Source organism: Trichechus manatus, unplaced genomic scaffold (genome assembly GCF_000243295.1).
Source record: "Trichechus manatus latirostris isolate Lorelei unplaced genomic scaffold, TriManLat1.0 scaffold00002, whole genome shotgun sequence".
In the NCBI taxonomy this organism is placed as follows: domain Eukaryota; kingdom Metazoa; phylum Chordata; class Mammalia; order Sirenia; family Trichechidae; genus Trichechus; species Trichechus manatus.
Genome location: NW_004443938.1, coordinates 30,292,360 through 30,307,841, shown reverse-complemented (window position 1 = coordinate 30,307,841; position 15,482 = coordinate 30,292,360). Strand labels below are relative to the sequence as shown.

The window sequence follows — 15,482 nt, the reverse complement described above, 5'->3', positions numbered from 1 at the left end:
TATGAATGGCTAGATATTTGTCCTCTCCTAGTAAGGGGAAGCAAGAAGGAAGGAGTGAAGAAGAAGAGAAGGTAGAGTTCACTGGAAAGCAGCTTCACAGTGCAGCACGGGTCAAAGGCAGTAACAACGGCATAGCTGTGATTTCATGAGAGGCCTTAAGGGGGCAAAAAACACATTCTATCAGGGCCTGCACAAAGGTAAACATCTCTCTTAATTTTTATCTTCCTGGTCTGGACCAGTGTCCCACATATACTGGACTCTGTTCAGCCAGGATCACCACAGCTGCCTTCCCTTTTCTTCCAGAGGCATTGTGAGGACTGGCGGGGAGCTCTGGCAAGTCAGTCAGAAAAAAAGACCCCTGGTGACAGTGACGAGGCAGACCCCAAACCCTGGAGTGTCCTCGAGCAACCTTTTTGCCTGAGGAGTAAAGAATAGGAAGTGGGCAGAGGGAGGGGAAGCTCACGCCAAGCTCCTGACGGCACAGAGAAGCCCAGAGCTAAGTGAAGGAAGCTCCTTCCTGATGTCACTGCTCCCTCGAGCAGCAACAACTAGGCCACTGCAGGAGGATGGCTCTGCCTGCCGTGGGGCAGGACAGAAGTCATTTCACAGGTACCCAAGCATGGCGCAATGGAAAATGCTGAGACTGGAGAATCTGATTGAAGCGTCTGAAGTTCTGGCTTTACCATCAGAGCAAGGTGCTTATCTTTGCAAGCCTCCGTTTCTTCTTCTGTAAAATGGGTATAATACTGTAATACTCACAGGATGATTGTGAGTAGTAGAATGAAATTCTGGTAAACATCTTTCTGGTATTCTCTGCTTTCAGCCGAGATCCAGCTGACATCAGCATTGATATCCCTTGTTCCACATCCTCCTCTGAATCTGGCTTGCATTTCTGACAGTTCCTTGTGACATACTGCTACAACTGCTTTTGAATGATCTTCAGCAAAATTTTACTCGCATGTGATATTAATGATATTGTTCAATAATTCCCCCATTTGTTGGATCATCATTCTTTGGAATGGGCATAAATATGGATTTCTTCCAGTTGATTGGCCAGGTAGCTGTCTTCCAAATTTTTTGCATAGATGAGTGTGTGATTCCAGCGTTGCATCTCTGTTGGAATTTCTCAGTTGGTATTCTGTCAATTCCTGGAGCCCTGTTTTCACCAATGCCTCAGTGCATCTTGGACATCTTCCTTGAATACCATCAGTTGTTGGTCATATACTACGTCCTGAATTGATTGGACATTGACTGATTGTTTTTGGTACAGTGACTGTGTATTCCTTCCATCATCTTTTGATAATTCCTGCATCGTTCAGTATTTTGCCCATAGAATCCTTTAGTATTTCAACTCGAGGCTTGCAGTATTTTAGGACACTTGATGTTTTCCCAGACTTCACTGAGACTATATTTTTTCCAATCATTTTTCTCCTTACTTTAGTTTGTTTCTGTCTGGTTTAATAGTTTATATTCTATGTCCTCAAATTCACTGATCTGTTCTTACTATGATGCTTAAAATGTTAGTATCCAGTGAATTTTTCATTTCAGATATTACATTTTTTATAACTCTAAAATTTCCATTTTGGTTCCTTAGTTCTTTGTTCCTTTCTTTCCTACTTTTGTTTATCCTTTCCTTTAAATACTTCATAACAGTTCCCTAGTTTTTTAGTGTCATTGTTTGCTATTTCCATTATTAGCTTTTTGCTGTGGTTATGGGTCACATTTTCTTGCCTCATGGCATATTTAATGATTTTTGGATGCAGGACATTGTGAATTTTACATTCTTGAATGTCTGGAGTTTGCAGTCTGTCTCTGAAGGGATTTGAGCTGGTCAGCAGTTAAAGTATTTGCAGTTCACTTTGATCTGTTTGTGCTTTATTTTTTGTTTGTTTCTTTGTTTTTAGCTTTTGGGGGGCAGATCTAGAGTAGCCTTTGCTAAAGACAGGTTAGTCCCTCTACATGTTCCTTTTGAGGTCTCTACTAAAGGCCCTGTGCAAGCATCTAGGGCTCTGTGCTCTGTTGGATTGCAACGTGCGTGCACCCCAGCCCTGTGTATGCTTTGGGAACAGTTTAGCTCACAGCTCCTGGTCATTCTTTAGCTGGCCTTTGGAGTTTCTCCCTGTACTTGCACATGGTAGTATTCTGCTGAACCTCAAGGTTATCCTTATGCAAATAACTGGAGCTCTTTTCTGCATAGCTCCCTCCTCTTCTGAACGCTGCATCTCAACTTCCAGCTGTCTCAGCCTTCCTGAACTCCAGTCTCTTCTCAATTTAGGGAGACCATTGTGCTCCATGGTTTGGAGTGTACTTCCATGCAGAATGCTGAGCTGATCATTGCTGTTACCTCATTTGTTTTCTTTCTCCCGGGCGTCAGGGTCTTCTACTGACTGTTTCCAGTGTCTGAAAACTTGTTTTATATGCTTTGTCCAGTTTTTCAGTTGTTTACAGTGCAGTAGTATAGTCCTAGCTATTCCATCACGGCAAGAAGTAGAATTAGGGACTAATTTTAATAATCAAAATGTCAGCACAATGCTAGTGTCCCGGATCCAATAAAAACATTGGATATCCTTACTTTTTATGCTGATTTGCGTTACATTTTTAATGTTAGTCCAGGAATAGCTAACTTTTTCTTAAGACTGCTGTGTTACAATAGGAGATCCAAGAATATTTGTTTAATGAAAGAATGAGTAAATATCCTTTATTAGTAGATGTTCATTAACTTTTTTTTTTTTTTTTTTGGTCAAATAACATTTACAAATTTGTGTATTTGGAAAATAGTAAAATACATTTAGTATAAAAACTTTGTAATTTAATCTTTGATTCAGAAGTCCCTTTATGAAGGATAATGCTAACCAGGTAACAGATGTTTACCATGTACTTATGAATAGAAAGTATATCCAGCTGTGCTTACTGTAATAAAATCTGATTTTAAACATCAGTATATGTCATAATGATTTATGCTTCAATGCCACAATTATTTAAACTGTTGAAATATCACTTCTGAATGATTTTATGTATCATTTTCTGTATGCTTAGTAGATTGAGTTAGTGAATGAAATCTGGAAAAATCTAACTTGTGTGAAGAATTTAAGCCTTAGATTTTTAAGAAATCTGATGCTGTGAGCTACATTAAAACAGTTAAGTGCTTGACTTCTCACTAAAAGGTCAGCAGTTCAAACCCACCAGCCGCTCTGCAGGAGAAAAGACCTGGCGAACTGCTCCCATAAATATTACAGCCTAGGTAACTCTATGGGACAGTTTTACTCTGTCCTATAGGGTCACTATGAGTCAAAATCGACTCGACAGTACACAACAACAGTCTAAATTTTATAATACCTTTTTCATGTTGACTTTATTGTAGAATGTTCATATGGATTTCCAGAATTGACAGTGGTGTAGTACAGCAGTTAATAGTATGGCCTCTGATGTCACACGCATTTAAATTTAGTGTTCTGTTAAAATGAAGATATTTCTACTTACTATTGATGCAAAGTTTAAATGCTGCATTGTTTTTAAACTACATACTATAATGTTTGTCATCAGTGAGCATCAATATGTAGTAGCTACTTACATGAATTTCTGAAGCAGTGCTGGTAATTTCCGTAAATAGAAACCATGACTTAGATTGCCACTAATGAAATTAGGTTTTACCAATACCAGTTGCCATTGAGTCAGTTCCGACTGATGGTGACCCCATGTGTTACAGAGTAGAACTGCGCTCCATAAGGTTTTCAAGGCTGTGACTTTTAGGAGGTAAATTGTTGTTGTTAGGTGCCATCGAGTCAGTTCCAACTCATATTACCCTATGTATAACTGAATGAAATGCTGCCCAGTCCTGCGCAATCCTCACAGTCATTGCTATGTTTGAGCCCTCTGTTGCAGCCACTGTGTTAGTCCATCTCTTCGAGGGTCTTCCTCTATTTTGCTCACCCTCTACTTAAACAAACATGATGTCCTTCTCCAGGGCCTGGTCCCTGCTGATAAAATGTTCATAGTACCTAAGACGAAGTCTTGGCATCCTAAGAAGCAGATTACCTGACATTTTTTCTGAGGTTCCTATGGGTGAGTTTGAACCACCCTGAAAACTTGCTACAAAATATTATACATTATATTGCAATCTTTATGTTTTTTATATAGTTACTGTAACGTAGGAGCATTCCATTATTTTCAAAATTTACTTGAAACAAGACCATTCTCTTTTTTTCCTTGCTTTTGGCTAAGACTTGGTGCATTGTTGTGGTTTGGACTATGTGAAATTTTTTTCTTGTCTTTGATGCATATTTAGTGTCCTAAGTTATGATTGATTACCAGAAAAAGGATGCAGAGATGCATTGAGAAAGCACTGAAAGAAAAACTTCTAAAAAATAGAATATGATGCTATGAAAAGCCCCTAATGGATGGATGGATGGATGGATGCGGGGGAGGGGTGCGTATTCTACAATGTAAATGATACGCCAGTAACGAAGCCGGGAGAGGCAAAATGACTTTTCTGATGCCATATAGTTACGTTTTCTTGGATATCAGTCCTTTGGATTTTTTTGTTTTGTTTTGTTTGTTTGTTTTTCTTTGCATCCCTGCCACTATTTTAAAGTCTGCAAGGAGAAATCCATTGCCATCCAGTCGATTCCGACTCATAGCGACCCTATAAGACAGAGTATAGCTGCCCCATAGGGCTTCCAAGGCTGTAAATCCTTACGGAAGCAGACCGCCACATCTTTCTCCCGTGGAGCAGCTGACGGGTTCCAGCCACTGACCTTTCGATTCGCAGCTGAATGCTTAACCACTCTGCCACCAGGGTTCCTTTTCTTTAAAGAGAGAACCTCATTAAATAAAACATAGGCTTTTAAACCTATCTTACAGGATCTTTAAAAAACAGGCTGAGTTATGGTCAATGTATTTTAAAATTATAATTAACATATATTCAACCAATGTTTAATGAGTGAGTACCTTCTATGTGCTGAGGATATACTAGTGAAGCAAACAGAAAAGTTTCTGGTCTTATAAAGGTTGAATTCTAAAATATTGAGTAAAAATTATTCAGCTTAAGCTTTAACAATCTCTTACAAATTTAAAATAGAAAATTATCTGCCCGTGTGTCATGGATTGAATTGTGTCCACCAAAAATATGTGTCAACTTGTCTAGGCTGGGATTCCCAGTATTGCATGGTTGTCCTCCATTTTGTAATCTAATGTAATTTTCCTATGTGTTGTAAATCCTAGTCTCTGCCTGTGGTTAATGAGGCAAGATTAGGTTATAATAAAGAGGATTAGGGTGGGATGCAACACCTTTACCAAGTCACAGCCCTGATCTGATGTGAAGGGAGTTTCCCTGGGGTGTGGCCTGCATCGCTTTTTATCTCACAAGAGATAAAAAGAGAGAGAAGTGAGCAGGAGATAGGGACCTCATTACCACCAAGTAAGTAGAGCCAGGGGTGGAGCGCATCCTTTGGGCCCCAGGTCCCTGCATTGAGAAGCTCCTATACCAGGGGAAGATTGATGACAAGGACCTTTCCCCAGAGCCCACAGAGAGAGAAAGCCTTCCCCTAGAGCTGGTGCCCTGAATTTGGACTTCTAGCCTCCTAAACTATGCGAAAATAAATTTCTCTTTGTTACAACCATCCACTTGTGGTATTTCTGTGATAGTGGCACTAGATAACTAAACCATGATGTTTGTAGTGTCTGTGGTCTAAGAGGTGCTTAACTCTAATCTTTAATTTGCCCTGTTTTTGTGTTTATAGCATGCATTTCATATTTTTATATTTCTCAAGGATATTCAAGAATGGGTTAAAATGGTAATGTTCAGATTTTATGGAACTTTAAATTACACATACCTTTGAGATTAGTAAATGTTTGTCTCCTAAATGCCTAACATCAAATTAAAGTTTGGTAGGAAAGTATTTAATCCTTTTGCAAATATACTTTATTGCTCATCATCAAGTAATATTTATTCATAAAAATAAACACATTTACTTCATGAAATAAAGCAGAATTTTTTTATAGATGATTTTAGCAACAGGTTTATTTGTTCAGTCTTAGCAAGTATTTTTCCATGCTAGACATTAATTTTTCATCGTACTGCTGCTTCCACAATGAATTGCTTGTCTTGAACAGAGTTCTATATGAAGGAAGTCCTTTTTTCCGTCCTTTATGACAGAAAGTCTTTTAGTGTACTGTTAATTTTCATAATTGGATTTAAGGTCTTTTCACTTTCATTAATATTAGATAATGTATATTGTGATACATTTTCTGTACTTAAGAATTGCAAGCCACAGAAGATATTCAGAAATACAAAAGCCAGGGCAATTTTTATCCCAAATCTTTACAGTTCTGAGATGGTCCAGTTCCTCAATTACAGGCATTACTACTGCTAATGTCCTTGTAACCTCAAAGACTAAGTATGCATCCAAGTCAACAAAAAAATGCATGTAGGCCAAGCTATAAAACTATTATCATTACACCATATTTTAATTAGCGACCATCTGTATTAAGGTTAACTTTTAAAGGACAAGAAGTTGATATTTTATATTTGTGGTCTGAGGGAGTGTAATAATGGTTGTGGTGATAGTGAAGTGGGAATGATTTCAGTTTTGCTTTGAAAGGGGGGTGGGCAGAGCCATCCATTTTTATTATAAGCAAAAGTAGAAGTAACTAAGCATAACAATTAGAAACTGAGAATTAAACTTTGACATAAGAATAAATCACTTTTTGCATACTAACAAAAAGTACTAGGTTAATCGTCTGCATGTCTGCTTAATGGTTAAGTTCTGCCATAGCTGTCATTATCTGGGCTATTAGCCATGCTAATATAGTCTCTGAAGTTAAAAGAATTTTCCAAGCTTAAAATCAATAGGACCAAAAAAAAAAAAAAAAATCACAAATGATAGCTTTCAGTAAGTAAATATTTTTAACCCTCTATGTTTTAAAACAATATTCAAAAATTAAAAGACTGGGGAAAATATTTGGAGCTGGTAAGCTTGTTATTGAAAGAGCTCACGTGATGCACTTTAAAAAAAGAAATGCAACAAAAACCATTAAAGAGTAGACCTGGATGACTCACACGGAGGAAATGATGGGGGAGCTTAATCACAGTTTTAAGGGAAAAAAAAAAAAAACTATAACAGGCACAGAACTTGGACAACTCAGAAAAACTATGATTAATTGAAAAGGGAAAGGGTAGTTCAATCCTACTTTGAAAGGGAAGGGTACATGTTAAAACTTAGCAGAAATGGGAAAAGGCCCTGGACAACTTTCTAAAGAAATATGACTGATTAAAAGAGAGAAAGAACATTTGATCACATTTGTGATCAAAGCAATGGATACTTAAAATAAGGTGGAATTTTTGCTGCTAGAATTAGTGTCTGGTTTTGGTAGCATAGTGGTTAATTAAGCACTCAGCTGCTAACCAAAAGTTCAGCAGTTCAAACCCATCAGCTGTTCAGCAGGAGAAAGATGTAGCAGTCTGCTTCTCTAAAGGTTTATAGCCTTGGAAACCCTATGGGGCAGTTCTACTCTGTCCTGTAGGGTGGCTAGGCAAAACATATTTTAAATATTCAGTCATTGAACAGGATGTTGAAATAAAATTGTTGAAGTCATCTTTTTCTTTTCTTTGTAGGTCGTTTATATGCAATGCAAACTGGAATGAAGATTGATAGTAAAACTCCTGACTGTCGTAAATTTTTATCAAAACTAATGGATCAGTTAGAAGCTGTAAGTTAAACATTGAAAATTTGTTCTCTGATTAGTGTTTCAAATACCATTGTATTTCATTTGTGTATGATTGTGTATGTTGTGGTTTTAGTTCTTTCCTTGACAGCAATCCGCAATATCAGTATAGCTGAGGAAAAAAATACGTAGTTTTTTTATATTATACCACTAGGGAAGTTGTAAACATAATGCAGTAGATTCAAATATTCTTATACCCTTACATCTTGTTCCATGCTACTGTAGATGGCTCTTGAGTCATCCTTTCATAAGTGACGAATTCTTTCTAACCTTTCCTCAAGCAGTCACATGGATAAGAGTTCTTAAACAGTTCTTGATAAAGAGATAGACTACAGTAGTCCCCCCTTCTCCTTGGGGGATATGCTCCAAGACCTCCCGTGGATGCTTGAAACCACAGATAGTACTGAACCCTGTATATACTATGATTTGTCCCATATGTACATACCTGTGATTAAGTTTAATTTATAAATTAGGCACAGTAAGGGATTAACAAAACTAATAATAAAATAAAACAATTATAACATACTGTAATAAAGGTTATGTGAATGATGGAGCAAGACAATGTTAGATTTCATCATGCTACACACTTACTTAACATTTTCAAACTGCAGTTGACCTCAGGTTACTGAAACCAAGGAAAGCGGAACTGCATATGTGGGGTATGGGGGGGAGGCTACTGTATTTAAATTTAGTAAAGTGACAAAGAAGGTATGATGCCAATTGTTTGTCCTTTGTTCCTCCCACTCCTGATTGAGGCATTCTCCCTTCCCTACAAGAGCACGGTGGTAGGCAACTAATGCAGTCACCTTCTTGAACTGTGATGCACAGGGCAGTGCAGAGGTGCCCACCCAGGGGAAATTGAGTGGATTGGATTGGGTGTCAGTGTGTTAGGAATGCAGTGCAAGGTGGAGTATTTTCACCCAGTGATCAGAGCTCCACCCTGTGCCACCTGTGCCTAGTCCTCTCATTTCTCTTTTAACAAAGTTAAGGTCTACTCATTAATTCATCTCCTCCAAGGCTGTTACACTAATAGCTGTGGCTTACTTTTACTTGCTTATTTAGTTATGTGACCTGTTCAGGAGAGTTAGAAGCCTAAGTATTGGATCAATTGCATTATCTTGCTTAGAGAGACAACATTTAGACAGACTAAAAAATGAAAACATTTGAACAACCAAGAGCTTTTATAAATGTTGGAAGATTATTTATTCAGGTCACAGCCTATCACAAGACAGAACATCCGTTCCTAATTGTATTAAGCAGCCATGGGCTGTAGTGTTCTCTCTAATTTGGTGTAGCTCTCTAGCCTGTTGGTCCCAAAACAAAACAAAACCAAACCTGTTGGCGTCGAGTTGATTCCAGCTGATAGCGACTCTACAGAACAGAGTACAACTTCCCCATAGATTTCCGAGGAGCAGCAGGTGGATTTGAACTGCTGACCTTTTGGTTTGCAGCTCTTAACCACTGCACCACAAGGATCCCTTTTATCTGTTACTGTTAACCACCTAAGGTGGGCTTGGTGGCACCACTGACAAATTCAGCTGCCCTTAGAACTTGTCTGGCCTTCCACTTCTAACACTGCTTCTATGAATGCATGACAAATTTGATTACTCTTTTTTTAGGAGACGGGAGTGGAGGCAGGACGGAGGGTGTCTCACAAATGACAATATGTAAAATCTTAACTCTGATGCATTTTATATAGAATATATTAATTTCACAGTATATAAATACTATCTAAGTTAAAAATAGGTTTTGATAAGACAGTACAGTTTTTTCTAATAAAATGTAAAATCCCATACATATAAAAGGACTCCTCAGAAGTTTATTATTACCTAAAATAAACGAGTAGGGAAAGTTTATTTCCTGGTGAGAGCACATTTGTATGTGCTGCCGAAAGCAGAGAATACCAGGAAGATGTTTACCTGTGTTTTATTAACTGTGCAAAGGCATTGAATTGTGTGGATCATAACAAGTTATGGATAACATTGCAAAGAATGGGAATTCCAGAACACTTAATTGTGCTCATAATGAACCTGTACATGGATCAAGAGACAGTTGTTTGCGCAGAACAAGGAGATACTGCATGGTTTAAAGTCAAGAAAAGTGTGCATCAGGGTTGTATCATTTCACCATATTTATTCAGTCTTTATGTTGAGCAAATTATCCAAGAAGCTGGACTATATGAAGAAGAATGGGACATCAGGATTGGAGGAAGACTCATTAACAGCCTGCATTATGCAGATAATATAACCTTGCTTGCTGAAAGTGAAGAGGATTTAAATCACTTACTGATGAAGGTCAGAGAGCACAGCCTTCAGTATAGATTATACCTCAGCATAAAACAAAACTCCTCACAGCTGGACCAATAAGCAACATCATGATAAATGGAGAAAAGATTGAAGTTGTCAAAGATTTCAGTTTTCTTCGATCCACAATCAACACCCATGGAAGCAGCAGTCAAGAAATCAGAAGACGCATTGCATTGGGCAAATCTGCTACAAAAGACCTCTTGAAAGTGTTGAAAAGCAAAGATGTCATCTTAAAGACTAAGGTGCGCCTGACCCAAGTCATGGTGTTTTCAATCACCTCATATGCATGCGAAAGCTGGACGACGAATAAGGAAGACTGAAGAAGAATTGACACCTTTGAATTGTGATGGTGTGGTGTTGGTGGTGAATATTAAATACCATGGACTGCCAAAAGTAGAAACAAATCTGTCTTGGAGGAAGTACAACCAGAATGCTCCTTGGAAGCAAGAATGGTGAAAGTACATCTCACATACTTTGGACATGTTATCAGGAGGGATTGGTCCCTGGAGAACGACATCATGCTTGGTAAAGCAGAGGGTCAGTGAAAAAGGGGAAGACCCTCAGTGAAATGGACTGACACAGTGGCTGCAATGATGGGCTCAAGCTTAGCAACGATTGTGAAGATGGCGCAGGACTGGGCAGTGTTCATTCTGTTGTACATAGGGTTGCTATGAGTCAGAACCGACTCAACAGCACCTAACAACAGCATGCTTCAAGTATATTATGTTTTTGCTGCCAGCCATTTTATGTTCAAGATGAGATTACATACTCATACTTTAAAAAAAAAAAAAATTAGAATTAAATCTGCCTCTATAAGTCATTTCACAGTAAACTGTTGTAACTGGGTTTTTATCTTCTTTATTTGGGTTAAACATAGCCAAAATTTCCTTAAATTCTAACATTAAATCTCCCTGTCCTTAAATTATTTTGTGGTAATTATGAGCATGTTAGTTACTTTACTAATTTTATGAGAAATCCTGAGGCCTTTGTTTAATTTAGTTTTTTACTTTATAACATCTCACAAAGTCATTTTATTCCAATAAGACAGTCTGGTAAAGAGTAAGAACTTAGTTTGCTGTTTTTAAAAATACTTGATTATATTTGGGATTCACAGACTGAAATTGTAAGTTGTGTTGATTTGAAGTGTATGTTTGTCTAAATTTAAAAAGTTGCCATAATCTAATCTGATTTCTGAGTTTGTCCTCTTCTTAGATCTCTTTTGTCACACCGTGTGCTCTGGGAGATGCTATTTTAGGAAGTAATGATCCTCTGAGTCTTATTTTTTTATATATATATTTGATAGAAGAAACTGAAATATGAGAATAAATTAAAATTTTTAATTACACATGGTTAGGAAGAATTTTCTAATTCCAATTTTAGGATACCTGATAGTGCATTGAATATAAAGCATTATTTCAAAATATTTGATGTTTTGGATACTTAAGAACATTATCTTTTTACTCTTGGTTATTTTGATTTTTAGAGCTAAATTATACTTTCAGTTTACCTTAAGTGTGTTTCTACAAAGTTTTGTAAACATTGGATTTTCTTCTGAATACATTGGGCTTAGGCAGAGCAACTTTCTTTTTGCCAGATTTCAGTGGCACATCTTTTACTGAAATGAATGTGAAATAATTTACTTAAAATTATTATTGAGATTATTTGTACTTAAGCAGGTATCTGTGAATCCAAAACCATGACTCTTTTATCTGATTTTATTTTAGCTTAAGAAACAGTTGGGTGATAATGAAGCTATTACTCAAGAAATAGTTGGTTCTGCCCATTTGGAAAATTATGCTTTGAAAATGTTTTTGTACGCAGACAATGAAGATCGTGCTGGACGATTTCACAAGTGAGTAAAGATAGAGGAAAAAAAATTATAAGTTCAGTTACTGTGTAACCAGAATTATTACCCAGTTTTCTGTTGAACACTTTCTGACTTCCTAATTAAAATTTAGATGTATTTTTTTCAAAATTACTTGTACCTCACAATGATTTTGGGTTACAAGTGCAATCCTTTCTTTGTAGAGAAAGTAACTGGAAGAAGAAGTACCTAGGACAGATTTATTTTCTCAGTAAATGTACTTTAAGTAGAGTTGATTGTTACCAAAGTCACAGCCTGATTCAATGATGTTTACTTTAAAAATACTGTTCCCAACCAGTTAATTCAAGTGGTTTTTTTATTATTATAATAATAATTAAATGCAAAGAAATACATAATGGCTTGGTATGGATACTATAATTACATTTTCTAAAATCAAAAGCATACAATATATACTTGCTGTAGCATATTTACCTATAACATGGGTGGTGTTACCTTCTGATAAGAGATTGGAAAAGGCGTTTCATTGTATTCTTGAATCTGATTTTATTTTTAAAAATTACTTTTAGAATGCTTTATAAACATTGGAATCTTTTTTTTATAGCTGTATGACTAATTCTGCATTTTAATGTTTTTCTTGTAAACCAGACCAGCTCTCTTTTCTCTTCCAGAAACATGATCAAGTCTTTCTACACTGCAAGTCTTTTAATAGATGTCATAACAGTATTTGGAGAACTCACTGATGAAGTGAGTATATTTTCTTTATTGTCTTATTAGCTGAAGATCAGTAATGTTGCTATTTATCAGTTTTGTTCTTAACACTTTTAGTCAGAGTACACTGTTTTAGTCAGAGTAGCGTGTCCATCAGAAATACAGTGCAAGCCACATGTAATTTAAAATTTTCTAGTAGCCACACTTGAAACAGTAAAAAGAACAAGTGATTTTATTTTTAATTATTTATTTTTTCAGTAAGTTCTTTAAATCCAGCATGTATTTTATACCTCAGCATTTGTGTGGCTACTGTATTGGACAGCACAGGTTTAGAGATTAATTTTATTAAGTGTTCAAACATTGCTAATAGTGTATGCTCTCCAATTTCTGTACTGTTATTTGATAAACATACTGGAGGTAGACTTTTCAGAACTGATTTTTCCTATTTCATTTTCAGTCAGAAGTACTGTTTATGATTTGTTTGTTTGTGTGTGTGTGTGTGAGTGTATGAGACTTGATAATTTACAAGATGTTTCATAACCATTTTATCAGTTGGATTCCCAAACAACTCTGTAACATAAGTGGAGCATGTATTCATTTTATAATGAGTAATTGAGGCTAAGTGACAAACTTATTGCTGTGAATTCAGTGTTGTTTTCACTATACCAGGCTTTCGTAAAGATTATAGCCAAGAAAACCCTATGGGGCAGTTCTGCTGTGTCACACGAGGTTGATATGAGTTGAAATTGACTCGATGACACCTAACCCAGCAACAACAACCACCATTGGCATGAAAAAAATTGTTTTCCGAGAGGGTAGGAGTTAATCTAGAGAGAGAGAGCGAGACTGATGCAAGTATATTGTATTAGTTTATTCAGATACCATGAGGAGCATTGCCTTCTGTGGTGTGGTTTTTTTCCAGAATGGTAAGCAGTTCATTGTGAAGTTCCAAACAAAGTACCATCTTTGTATGAGGTATTCGTGTTCCTGTAAAACAAAGTATATCAAAACTGTGCAAAAAATTCTTTGTTGATATATTAAATGAAGTTCAGTTCTAGGCTTCATAATTTTAAGCAGTGTTTTCACCAACATGAAATTTGCATAGAATATGGGACAATTTTTTTTATTGTGTGTAGCTGTCCCTTTATTTCAAGATATCAAGCATTCCTACTCCTTGCCCACATGCTTGTAGCATTCCCTAATCATTGAGATAACCAGAAACCGCCCCCTCATTCTTTAAGAGTTCATAAAGTCTTAAATGTATGAATTTTACACTATGAATGTATTGACTTGATTTTTCTATATTATATTTTGGATTAAATCGTACTTCAAGTCCTTGAAGGTGGAGGTTTGTCTCATTCTACTTTTATATCTTCTTTGGCATTAAGTACAGATTTGCACACTGAGTGAAATCTTGGAGTAAAAAAGGTGGCTCGTTAGTTGATATTTCAAAAGTTGGTATAGTTAGGTTTTCATCTTTCTGTCTGTTCACGGAAATGATGTTCAGACTTCTTTAAACAGAACTTCTTTCATAACTCTTCTAAAATGCAGTCGATCTCATTTAGCATTCCTGTAGCTCACTTAGAATCGGTGTCTCAGTTTTACGTATAGAGTCACCAGAATATATACTAAAAAATTTAAACATAAGTTTTATTTTCCTTCTATAGCACCTTGTATAATCTAATTATGGCCAATATTTTGATAGACTTTATTTTATTAAATTGTATATATAGTTCACTGTTAGCAGTGTTTGAGGAGCAAAAGATAATAATATTCCTCTCCAGTTTCTACTAATTTGAGTGATTCAAAATGAGTGTGGTATGTTTTTTTGCCCTACAGGAGCTTGTTTTCTAACTCAAAAAGAGAAGCAAAATAACTAACTATAATAATATATGGTGTGTTAATGATAAATTACAGGGAAAAGATTTACTTCTAGTTCCTATTATTTGGTTTATATTGTGCTTAGGTACTTTAGCTATATCTGTTTTCACCTTTCACAACTCTGAATTATAGTTGAGAATACTGAGGATCAAAAAATCTAAGTACCTTGTCCCCAGTTGATATAGCCCAGGACAGTGTTTCTTATAATCTCTGTGATAAAGTTCTGGCTTTTTGTTTTTAAATTCTAATCCATTGCAGACTGCTCAATTTGTAAAATACAAATAAAAATGAATTACCTAAAAAATGGCACTTCGGAAAGACATAAAATACAAGCCTAACCTGCTGTAACTTTTTAAAATATGCTCAATTTCTGAATATCTTGTCACAGAGTGGTAACAGTTTACAGATCAGCACGGTTCTGGGACCACACTTTGATGGACACTTATCTAGATTCCCTCAGTGGAAGCCCCTAGGGCATCCTGTTTGTATCTTACCCTGGAACTCTCCCTGCTTGAGAAATAGGGCTGCAAAATTACTGGAGTGGGAATGGACATGAATAGTTGGCTGCGAAGGAGGTAGTCTGGTTAAGGGTATCTGTTTGTACCACAGGGTTCTGAACTAAGCAACAGCTATAGATGATGTTACCCAAAGCATTATCTGTGGGGACCAGACTTAATGTAGTACTAACCTAGTAACCCGTAGTAGAGCAGAAGACATCTAATTACAAAAGTATGATATCTGTACCTACACCATATCTTTTTTTTTTTTATTATTTTAAAACTGAACAATACTTTATTTGAAAATACCACTAAGACTGTTATTTATTTTTTCTTGAATAATGCATGTTGGTAGAAAATCCTTTTAATTCCTAAGAATGAAGCAACTCTGATTGTGGCTCTATTTTTTTTTTTTTCTTTTTTTTAATTGTACTTCAGGTGAAGGCTTACAGAACAGTTTCTCATGAAACAGTAGTACACATATTGTTTTATGACATTGGTTAACAACCCCACAACATGTCAACCCTCTAACTTCTCAACCTT

At 36.3% G+C, this 15,482-nt stretch overlaps 1 protein-coding gene across 4 annotated transcripts in view; it reads left to right on the top strand.

Moving 5' to 3' along the window:
- The window catches only part of VTA1 (vesicle trafficking 1), an 81,503-nt gene that overhangs the window by 19,619 nt on the left and 46,402 nt on the right, over window positions 1-15,482 (top strand). For all 4 annotated transcript variants that reach the window (XM_023729630.1, XM_023729632.1, XM_023729634.1 and 1 more), the window contains exons 2-4: window positions 7,613-7,707; window positions 11,753-11,880; window positions 12,522-12,597. In XM_023729630.1, coding sequence (XP_023585398.1) covers window positions 7,613-7,707; window positions 11,753-11,880; window positions 12,522-12,597 — 299 coding nt within the window. The remainder of the gene's footprint in view (window positions 1-7,612; window positions 7,708-11,752; window positions 11,881-12,521; window positions 12,598-15,482) is intronic.